This window comes from Microtus pennsylvanicus, chromosome 15, assembly GCF_037038515.1.
Source record: "Microtus pennsylvanicus isolate mMicPen1 chromosome 15, mMicPen1.hap1, whole genome shotgun sequence".
Lineage (NCBI taxonomy): Eukaryota > Metazoa > Chordata > Mammalia > Rodentia > Cricetidae > Microtus > Microtus pennsylvanicus.
Genome location: NC_134593.1, coordinates 17,767,407 through 17,779,021, shown reverse-complemented (window position 1 = coordinate 17,779,021; position 11,615 = coordinate 17,767,407). Strand labels below are relative to the sequence as shown.

The window sequence follows — 11,615 nt, the reverse complement described above, 5'->3', positions numbered from 1 at the left end:
TAGAACTGGGTCTCCCAGTCCTGCTGCAGCTTCAGATGCCCAGGAGATAGTGTGTGTGTTTGTGTATGTGTGTTGTATTGTTTTAGATTTTCTTTGTATGTGAGTGTTTTGCTTACATATATATCTCTATACTATGCTTGTGCCTCTGAAGGTCAGAAGACGACTTTTGATCCCCTGGAACTAAAATTATAGACTAGAATTACTTGGTGAGCTGCCACCTGGGTGCTGGGGACTGAACTGGGGACCTCTGAATTTTATGACATTATTTTAAATTTAAATGTGATAGTAAATGCCTGGCGGCAGTGGCGCAGGCCTTTAATCCCAGCACTCCAGAGGCAGAGGCAGGCGGATCTCTGTGAGTTCGAGACCAGCCTGGTCTACAGAGCTAGTTCCAGAACAGCTGAGGCTGTTACACAGAGAAACTGTCTCAAAAAACCAAAAAAAAAATAAGTAGATAAAAGAGATACTAAATTTACATTGCACAAACCAGTCATTTCAAATTCTAAAACTTAAATTTGTGTTCTCATTTCCTTTTGGTCCAGATCCATTGCTTGTTTTGTGTTTCCCCATTTTCTTTAAGCTACTGAAGTGGTTAGTGACTTCAGGGGGAGATAATGATAATAGTCAGTGGATTCCAGGAATGTTTTCCACAGATATTTACTTAGTCGTAGTCATGGTAGTGGTTTTCCATGGGTTTTAGGAACCCAAAGTCACGTAGAGAAAGACTTTTCTCTGATTCCATATCCGCATCCGTGTGAATGGATATTGCACACAGAGGTGGGTGTCCACATTCAGGTTCACAGATCAAGGCTGCTTGGTGTCTTGCCTGTAGTCTCGTAGACTCGTCATTTTGAGGAGTCCTCGCTGTTCCAGGGTGGCCCTGCCCCACACTTGGCTGCTGTGGGTCCTTCTAACACTACTCTCTGGTTTTCCTGTGTGCAGGCTGGACTCTGTGAGGCTGAGCAGGAGCAGATGAGGAAGATCCTCTACCAGAAGGAGTCCAACTACAACAGACTCAAGAGGGCCAAGATGGACAAGTCCATGTTTGTGAAAATCAAAACTCTGGGCATTGGTGCCTTTGGAGAAGTGTGCCTTGCCTGTAAGGTGGACACTCACGCCCTGTACGCCATGAAGACTCTGAGGAAGAAAGACGTCCTGAACCGGAACCAGGTGGCCCATGTCAAAGCCGAGAGGGACATCCTGGCTGAGGCGGACAACGAGTGGGTGGTGAAGCTGTACTACTCCTTCCAGGACAAGGACAGCCTCTACTTCGTGATGGACTACATCCCTGGTGGGGACATGATGAGCCTGCTCATCCGGATGGAGGTCTTCCCTGAGCACTTGGCCCGATTCTACATCGCAGAACTGACTCTGGCCATTGAGAGTGTCCACAAGATGGGCTTCATCCACAGGGACATCAAGCCCGACAACATCTTAATCGACCTGGATGGCCACATTAAGCTGACAGATTTTGGCCTCTGCACCGGATTCAGGTGGACTCACAATTCCAAGTACTACCAGAAAGGTACTGCTTCAGGCCTACTGTGTGCACCACCTGCACCCACATGGGGACGGCCCTACTAGGCAGTTGCATAGTCTTTATGCTACCTACTCATTTCACAATTACCTGTTGGTGTGTTTACTGTGATCTGGAGTGGCATCTTCCCTTCCTAAGGGAGCGGTATGATATCTGTGAGGGTGTTTTCTTTGTTAGTGGACTTTCTTGCAATAGATTTTGACCATTGAAGGGTTCTTTCCTCCACACTGCCCTATTAAAAGAAACCTTGGAAAATCAGTCTCAAAGCTGCTGGAGTAGTTCAGTGAGAGAGGGCTTCCTGCATGCCGCAGGCCTGGGTTGGCCAGTGGGAGGAGAGTGCTGACATGGCCAGAGTTAGGTTTTCTGTCTAAGCTGTGGACTGGCTGCAGTGCTGACTCAGAAGTGATGTTCTTTTCTGCTCTTTTCTGTCACCACACCTTTTCCCCTGGTAAAGGGAACCACATCAGACAGGACAGCATGGAGCCCGGTGACCTCTGGGACGATGTTTCCAACTGTCGTTGTGGAGACAGACTGAAGACCCTGGAGCAGAGAGCTCAGAAGCAGCACCAGCGGTGTCTGGCTCACTCTCTGGTTGGGACACCAAACTACATCGCGCCCGAGGTGCTTCTCCGCAAAGGTATGCCAGCCCGCTCCCTCCCCAGCTCACTGCCTGGCCTTGTAAGAGCTTCAGCAGTAGGTGTCCAGGACTCTTAAATATTCCTGTTGTACTTTTGTGCTTAGGAATACCTGGGAGCTTGATGGTTTCCCTAGCAACAAAACTCCATCATCTTACCTCTCATCTGGAGGGGCCTTTGCTTTCACCAGGATTATGCTGATGTATTCCCTCACCCTCTAACTGAGGAGTATGGGTCGTGGGCTTTCCACCTGAGGTCCAAGGAAATGACTCTCCAACTAACTGACTTTCAGGGCCGGCTAGGGGCTGGACAGATGACTCATTGGTAAGAGCATGGACTGCTCTTTGAGAAGACACAGGTTCAATTCCCAGCCCCTCTGTGGTTGCTCGCAGCTAATAGTAGTCCCAGGGGAATCCAGTGCCCTCTTCTGATCTCCACAGGCACTGCATACACATGCTACACACATACATGCAGACACAAAAATAAATTAATAAATGCAGTCAGCGGATGAAACTGTTGGGGGTCTTAGGGCCACTGCCCTCCCTAGCCCACCATTTTCAAGCTCTAACTGATCTCTCCCTGTCCAGGCTGGATTACTCCATGTCTGGCACACAAATGAATTCTCCATGTTAGGCCCAAAACTCCTAGGAGGTAATAATATGCAAACCTTTATGGGCATCAGATTACTAGTTGGTGAAATTGGTTTCCTGGATAGATAGTCTGGACACAGTGTTTGCTTCAGACCTGGAGGAACCCTGAGTGTGTCTTTTGTGGTCCACTGAGACAGTGGGCTGTCAGCTTGACCTTGCAGCTAATCCAGACACAGTCTTTCTGTTCAAATTGTACCGTTAGACCTAGTCTGACTGGGTGCAGGATGAGATTTTCCTTCAGTGTGGTGCTGATACAGGCTGTTGATCCATTCAGCCCTGTACACAAAGGTATCTCCTGAGAACTTACAAATGCTAATTCTGGTGCCCAGGAGAGATGCCACACTCCAGCCGTGAGTACTTTTCTGTATTCTGTAGCAGCCATCAGTGCCAGGAGGTAGATGAAGGTAGAGTCCAAAGCCCCTCCTGGCTGTTCCTGCCCCAGAGCCTACTAGCAAACCTGGCTGGACTGAGATATGCGAGTACATGAGAGATAACTGAAACTGTTCCCATGCCTCCTTGCTCTTCAGCCTGCCACCCTGTTCTTCAGCGTCATCCTCAACAAAGTTACGTAATTCTCTAGGATGCTGTCCTGCTTTCTGCACCTGCCCCATAACAGGGGGTAAAGCACTGCCAAGCCTGAGTTCCATCCCTGAGACCCCATGGTAGAAAGAAGGAATGGACTCCCACAAGGTGTCCTCTGACCTCAAACATATGCCATAGTGTGTCCACACACACTCAAGTTATAAAAATGTTTAATGACTGTCTTGTCTCCTTACTCTAAAAGCATCCTGTGTTTATGAAGACCAGTGAGTAAAAATAAAGAAATCCCAGTGTCCGTGGCCCCGTGTCTCTTGCCCTTTTGTGTGAACCCACTGTAGCTGCACTGAGCCCCCTGCCCGAGGGCGTGCATTTCCACAGATCTCTCCTTTTATTAGCATAGTGCCACCTCTGAGCCAGCCCACTTGGGTGCTCAGGCCGAGGGGAGCCTGAGCTGAGGGACTAAGGGATTGCTGTCTTTCAGGGTACACACAGCTCTGTGACTGGTGGAGTGTTGGCGTGATTCTTTTTGAGATGTTGGTTGGGCAGCCCCCTTTCTTGGCACCTACCCCCACGGAAACCCAGCTGAAGGTAAGTAAGCAAGGCGCGTGTGCCTGTGTGACTCCGAGCCTTGTGCTCTCCACGGCCCTGGGCCGCCTTGGGCCTCCTCTTCTCACTAGAATAAAAGTGGCAGTCATCTTAGTGAGTTGTCCAAAGACTCTCTTATTCTTACTATACTTTGAATTTTTTGTATTAAAACAACAGAGCTAGGCCTGAGTTTTAATGTCTTTGTATACCTGTAATTTTCTTTAGGCCATTGTTACCTATCTGTCTGTCCTCTTGGTGTTCCCAAGCAGGAACCACACACAGTGAAGTCCAAGTGGCGGCTGTGGAGCAGCTCGCTGTCTGGGCCCTGAAGAGAAACCCAGCCCTGCGGTAGAGAAGCCAGTGTGCTTATTTGGATACTGTGTCACCATGGCTAGTTGTGTATATTCCCAGTACTCGCTGAAAAAACTGTACCTGTCAGTTAATCGTTTAATAATTCATTTTAGGTTCACAGCCACTTTCTGAATTCAGAGTTAAGCTGAAAACCTGAACTCTTTAGTGAACTTACAGAAACACAGTTCTAGGGTGCTTACGTCCTGATTAGTCCATGGTGGAGTGGAAGACACTGGTCCACGGAGAACTGGAAGGAAGTGGTGGTGCAGGCCTCTGATCCCTGGGGAGCCAGAGGCTGGTGGATCTGAGTTCAAGGCCAGCATGATCTATAAAGGGAGTTCCAGGACAGCCAAGGCTACACAACAAAATCCTGTCGAGAGAGAGACAGAGAGAGACAGAGAGACAGAGACACAGAGGGAGAGAGAGAGAGAGAGAGAGAGAGAGAGAGAGAGAGAGAGAGAGAGAGAGAGAGAGAGAGACTCTGAACAGCATGGTTGGTTTTGGCATTTCCTGCTTACCAGTTGAACTGCTGAGCCACTCACTGATTTGCCTACATGACACTAAGCCAGACCTTTTTTTAGTGGCCATAGGTTTGCCGTGGAGTTCACGGTCAACAGTTTTGAAGTGTGTGATTTGTTAACCTTGAGTGTGTTCACACAGGGCTCTGCAAACCATTTCCATCTGACACAGAAACTTTGTACCCATTAAATAACGTCTCCCATCCCCTCTCCCCGGCCATTTGTAGGAACCTCACAGATGGGGAACTCTACACTTACTTGTCTTATTTTAACTGCCTTCTTTCACTTAGCATAATACATTAAAGCTCATCCCTGTTTGTGCATGTATAGATTTCCTTTAAGACTGAATTAGTGTGTGCCCTGTGTTTTTATTTTCCGTTCACCGGTTGGCAGGTGTCTGGGTGTCTCCTGCCTCGGCTACTGAGACTAGTGCTTCAGTGCGCACAGGTGCATCACCTCTCTTTCTGCTTCCCTCGTAGAACTGCCACACTGTTTATATTTATGTATTCATTCTTCCATCCTTTTATCTATTTATTTTGAAACAGTCTTACTATATATATAGACCAGACTACCTTAAACTTGAGTTATCCTCCTGTCTCAGTTTCCAGTTCCTTCAGTTCTGAGATTACACATTTGAACCTCCCGTGGTTGGTAACATCTGTTTGACATTTCCCTCCAATAGTGTGCCCAGGCTTCTTTGCCACCACTCACTAGTGTCCACCTGCCTTAGCCTCCTGAGTGCTGGGATCGCAGGCATGCACTACCACACACAGCCCAACCCCCTTTTTGGAATAACAGCCATCTTCATGGGGGGGGTGAGGTAGTGTGTTGGGGGGTGAGGTTTTCGTTCAGGTTTCCGTGGTCATTAGTAGTATCGAGCATATGTTTCTGTATTCATTTACCACCCATGTATTTTTATGGAAATGGCCCATAGTCTTTAACCTGATTTTAAAGTTCAGATTATGTTGGTGTAGTTCTTTCTCTCTGTATTCTAGATGTTAAGTCCTTTACACACGTGTGCTGTGCAGACACAGTCTACTTTACGGTTGGCCTCTTCATTCTAAGTTCAGCTAGTGAGGCCCCAGTCTCATACCCCTGGCTGACCCAGAACTCACTGTATAGACCAGCCTGGCCTTGAGCCTGCAGCTGGCCTGCCCAGTTTCTGAAGTGCTGAGATTGCTAGATGCATGCCATCATACGACACAAAAGTTTGTGATTTTTATGAAATCCAACATACTGTTTCCTTTCCTGCTGGTGTCTTGGTATCATATTCAAGAAGACCCGGGTCACATCTCATAGTTCTGGTCCCCCTAAAACCCTTGCTGCAGATTAGGCCTCCCCAGCAGCCACAGCTCCACTGCCAAGGCCCACTCCGGGCCTGAGCCTGAGCAATGCAGACAGCATTAGGTTTTTCTTCACAGTGTGTGGAAGGACGCAGGGCTTCATGCCGACATACTTAATGACCGCCCAGATGAGGCCAAGGCTGGCTGGTATCAGTTACCTCAAAGGAAAGAAAAATCCCGGAGACCAGCCACCAGCCGCAGTAAACACCGAGTGAGCACTGTGGTGGCCCAACAGAAACCTGTTGCTGTAGCTGAAGATTTTTGTGACAGGCTCAGCCCTTAGCTGTCCGAGGCCGCAGCCGTGCAGTCCTGGGTTGCGGAAGCTCTAACCCCAGCTCTGCTCCCCACAGGTGATCAACTGGGAGAACACGCTACACATCCCAACGCAGGTGAAGCTGAGCGCCGAGGCCCGCGACCTCATCACCAGGCTGTGCTGCTCAGCTGACAACCGCCTGGGCAGGGATGGGGCCGACGACCTCAAGGCACACCCGTTCTTCAGCGCCATCGACTTCTCCCGCGACATACGGAAGCAGCCCGCACCGTACGTCCCCACCATCAGCCACCCCATGGACACCTCCAATTTTGACCCGGTGGATGAAGAAAGCCCTTGGCACGAGGCCAGCGGGGAGAGCACCAAGGCCTGGGACACACTGGCATCCCCCAATAGCAAGCACCCGGAGCACGCCTTCTACGAGTTCACCTTCCGCAGGTTCTTCGACGATAATGGCTACCCTTTCCGGTGCCCGAAGCCGTCAGAGCCAGCCGAGAGCACAGATGAGGGGGATGCGGAGCTGGAGGGTGCTGCCGAGAGCTGCCAGCCAGTGTACGTGTAAGTGCCAGTGGCCTCACATCTTGTGAAACTCTGATCTTTGTCAAGAAAACACGAAACAAGATTTTTTAAAGACAAACTCAAGTTAGGGATCCTTCGTTTCTAGTTCTGGTTAATGGGCAACAGGGAGGGTCACCATGACTTGGAATTGGTCCTCTGAGGACCTTCACTGCGTCAAAACAATATTTTTAAAACTCCAGTACAATATGGAAAGAGCACTTATTTTATGGACACCCATTTTTCTTACTGAATTTTAAGGATTAACTTTGACAAACCATGCTGCTGTTCCTTCCATTTGTGTTTTTATCTGATAGCACTTGTCCACATTTAGAAAGAACGTGATGAGAAGTCTGTGCAATAAGTGAGAACAAGACCGCGCTCCGCTCCGGGTCCCGGAGACCGTTCGTCTACACAGTGCTCTGTTTATAGCCCCACATTTCAGAATTGTGATGTAACGTTTAAAAGCTGCTTTTGTGCTTTTTCCTTTGCATATTATACTAGGAAGAGTGAGCAGAGAGAAGGTGGTGACTCCAGTGTCTGATTGTGGGAAGCGCTGCACGAGCAGGGTTCCTGATATAAAATTACCGTATCTTGCCGTTCACAGCAGGTCCTGTGAATATGTTTTTAAATGAGGTATTCTAGAAAGTGTGCTGATAATGTATTGTGTGGGTGATGATTGTAGCCCTTATTGTTAAAGAAATGCATATGTGTAACTGAAGTGTGATTTTTCTTTTCTTTAACGTGTGTGTCTTGCATATGACTGGGTTCTTTGGAGGCAAATGTAAACGTTTGTCATATATAAAACACATCAAAAGGGATTAATTCAGCTCTGTCAAAACATTGGACATAATCACTCTGTCCGTTTCTCTAGTCCAGTACGCTGTCAGTCTTGGTATGTGGAAGGTGTGGCAGGGGCCTACTACTTAATTTTTTCACTAACGGGTTCCCACACCAACAGGCGAGGTAAGTGTTGTTTCCTGTTACCTCAGTCAGCCAAGGTGTTACCATGAGACTGTGTTTCTTTCATATGTTGAGGTGTCAAATCTTAATATGGCTTAACCAATGCATTTTTTAACTTTGTAAAAAGAAAGATTCTTCAGAGTGACATTGAAGTATAAAAACAAGCCATACATTCTTTCTTAGACATATAGGTGTATATATAACTATAGATAAACACAAAATATTCCTATTTCAAATTAGTATGGTTCCTATTTAAAGTGATTTCTATTTGAATACATTCAATTTCTTTTGCTTTTTAAAAGAAGAATGCATCACGTTTTCATTATACTATTCCACATGTTTTCCTCGAGGGTCTTAGCATAATGTATCCATTACTTAGTATGTATCTAGGCAGAAACACTTACAAATTTACCTATGTCTAAGAAACATTCCCGTGTCGTGGTTTACATTTGTATGAATGGCGAATTCTGAAGTCTGCTGTGCTTGTATTGTGACTCACAGTCTTCTCGCTAGTTTAGAGTAACGCCGTGTCATTTATAACGCTCTCATGTAGTTTCGTGTGGTAGGTTCTTTCTCAGGAACTCGATTTAACTATTATTTATTGATATATCATTGCCTTTGAAAGCTTCTACTGGCACAATTTATTATTAAAACTTTAAACCCAAGTCTCTCGTTGGTGGTGTTTTGTTGGAACCTGTAAGGCCTTTCGTAATAAGCATCCTGAAGCCTCCCACGTTTTCCTACTGGTTTACCTGCCGTTGGGTTTCTGACAACAGAGGCCAGAGAGATAAAGTGCAAATCAACCTAATATGTGACATCTGTAAACGGTCATCTGTAAAATGGGGATAAATATGCCTATTCAGGGTTTCTGAGCGGATTAAGATTCAAATAGAGACAATAGGTGATCAAGTCAGGTGGAGGAGCAACTCGGCTAGGGTTTAGGTGTACCCCTCAAGCTGGTGGTGCTGTTAGAAGCAGCTGGAAGGTAGGGGCTCTGCCTTGAGCCAGGGTTTAATCCATGTTGGAGGCTTTCACGGTTGGTAGAAAGTACTCTCTTTCCCCAGGAAGACCCTAGGGATGCATGCTGTGCCCCGCCCCTTCCTAGCTCTCTGCTTTGTCCTCGGTAGGGTGGGTTATTTCGCTGAGCGATCAGCCTCACCTCAGGCCCTCACTTGGAACAGGCTGACCACAGATTGAGCCCTCTGCATCCATAAACCAGAATCCCCCGCCCCGTTCAACAGTCACACTGGTGAGCGATGATGGCGAGCTCACAGCCTTATGTTGGAAGTGGCTGATGTCTGGTTTACTCTGGGGTAGTCTTTCTTTTGACTATGGTTTAAAAGTCATTTCATTTCCCTACAGACCACAAGTGGTCATAGTTGCACATCCTGGGAGAAGTGCACTATACGGAGAAACATGCTGTACCATGCAAGAATACTGTGCCTTTTCATCATGGAAACTTATTCTTGCAATGCTGAGATTGAACCCAAGGCCTCATGCATACCTTAGTACTACACTAAGCTAGATCCCAACTCATCATTCTTTATTGTTACTGCATAGTATTCTAGCAAGGTTTTGGAAACAGCCCCCTCACATTGGCCTTCAGTTTCTGGGATAGTTTGTTTTGTTATAGGATCTCATCATGCAGTCTTGACTGCAGTCTTGACTATCCATGAACTCTCTATGTGTAGACCAGGCTGGTTTCAAATTCAAAGAGATTTGCCTGCTTCTGCCTCTCAAAAATTCTGGTATTAAAAGTGTGCAGCACTGGCCAAGCGGTGGCGCATGCCTTTAATCCCATCCGCAGACAGGCAGATCTCTGTGAGTTCAAAGCCAGCCTGATCTACAGAGTGAGTTCCAGGACAGCCAGAGCTACACGGAGAAATTCTGTCTCAAAAAACCAAATTGAACCAAAAAGAAAAAGGAAAAGTCATATTTCTGTCTCTTGCTACTTCTCTCCAAACAACCATTCTTTAAAAAACCTTTACATGTTTTTAAAGATTTATCTTGATTTACTTACTTTAAATATTTTCTTTTATTAGCTGTGTATTACAGTCATTTCTTAATATTCTCTACTTCAACCTCTGTTTCTCAATCTATTTCTGTCGTAATCTTTAGATGATGAGTTTTCAATATAAGTAATATTAAGAGCATATGTAAGTAGTCTTTGAACCAAGTAATGTATCTTGGTTATGTTTATTTTTCTCTTTTAGAATTGTTACCTTATTTTTCTAGCTTGCATTACTGTCTAAGCCTTCAGAGGGTTTGGTTTTGTTTGAGGTTTTTCCTCTTTTATGGGGGTGAAGGACCCACCCTCCAGCTCACCCCTCCCACCCCCGTTTCCTGTTTCAGTCTCTCGGGAGCATCTGCCCAGGGCCAGGCTGTTTTCCAGGAGCCTCGTTCTCCTCCAGCCTGGATGGGGTTGCTCTCCAACCCTGACAAAGAGCTGTCATCTCTGGCGTTCTTTGTCTCTCTTCCTGGGCTGGATCTCATTTTTGCCAGATGCCAGACCTTCTTTTATGACTTGTGCCTGGAAAAATATTTGTATGATGAAAATGCCCCCTTTTCTACCAGACTGAAAATGCACTTGGGTATAAAATCCTAAAGTGAAAATTGAGCATACAGGCTTTGTCTGTCATCCTTTTTCCCTGCTTTTAGTGTTACAGGCATCTAATGCCGATCTGTTTGGTTGTTTTTTGTTTTTTGTTTTTTTGAGACCGCCACACTGTGTAACTAGCCTCAAACTCATGGTCCTCCTACCTTTGGCTCAAACAAGTTTCATGATTACGGGTGTGTGCCACTGGGTTCTGCTCCCCAGGCCTGGTGGTTCCTTTGCTCTTAGAAGCCTCTAGGATGCTCTCTTTATGTGTCATGAAGATGTTCCTTGACGGATCATTGGCTTCATGCCTCTGCATGGTACTGAACACTCAGCTGTCAACCTCACCACCCGTACCCTTCAGTTTTTAGACATGTTCTGCTATTCTGTGTTTTTCATGCCTGTATCTTATTCTGTGGATCTCCTGGACACCTTCCAGAGTTCTTAGACTTAAACCTGTGTGTCAGGAAAGCCTAAGTGACTTTTTCCTCTGCTCTCATCCCCAGTCTGTCAGCACAGGACATTCCTGTGACCTCAGAAGGTAGGGCTGTCTCCCTCCAGCAGTCCTGCAATCCCGTGTCCCCACAGAGCAGCCAGTTTTCTAGTCTGCCTGGACCCACAGGTGAGGGATCTGTCCCCACGAATGCCTCCACTTCAGTCAGTCAGAAGCCCTGTGTTATGTCGCCTGACCTGACTAAGCACTCTGAATCCGAGTCCCATGCCAGGTTTGCTGCACATACCTTTAATCCTGTGTTTAGGAGGTGGAGGTAGGTGGATCTTTGTGAGTTCAGGGTCAGTTGGAGACACACAGTGGGACCTAGTATAAAATAAATAATTGGAGTTCCATAACCTATCTTTGGCTTCAGTGGTGCTACCCAGGTATATTATAAAGGGTATTACAGGGGCTGGAGAGATGGCTCAGAGGTTAAGATCACTGACTGCTCTTCCAAAGGTCCTGAGTTCAATTCCCAGCAACTACATGGTGGCTCTCAACCATCAGTAATGAGATCTGGCGCCCTCTTCTGGCCTATGGGTGTACACGCAGGCAGAATACTGTACATATAATAAGTA

At 46.7% G+C, this 11,615-nt stretch overlaps 1 protein-coding gene across 1 annotated transcript in view; it reads left to right on the top strand.

Moving 5' to 3' along the window:
• Lats2 (large tumor suppressor kinase 2) overlaps positions 1–8,613 on the top strand; it is a 51,547-nt gene extending 42,934 nt beyond the window's left edge. Inside the window, exons 5-8 of the mRNA XM_075948987.1 lie at positions 943–1,525; positions 1,992–2,174; positions 3,844–3,950; positions 6,510–8,613. Coding sequence (XP_075805102.1) covers positions 943–1,525; positions 1,992–2,174; positions 3,844–3,950; positions 6,510–6,992 — 1,356 coding nt within the window. The 3' untranslated portion in view covers positions 6,993–8,613. The remainder of the gene's footprint in view (positions 1–942; positions 1,526–1,991; positions 2,175–3,843; positions 3,951–6,509) is intronic.
• The last annotated feature ends 3,002 nt before the right edge of the window (positions 8,614–11,615 follow it).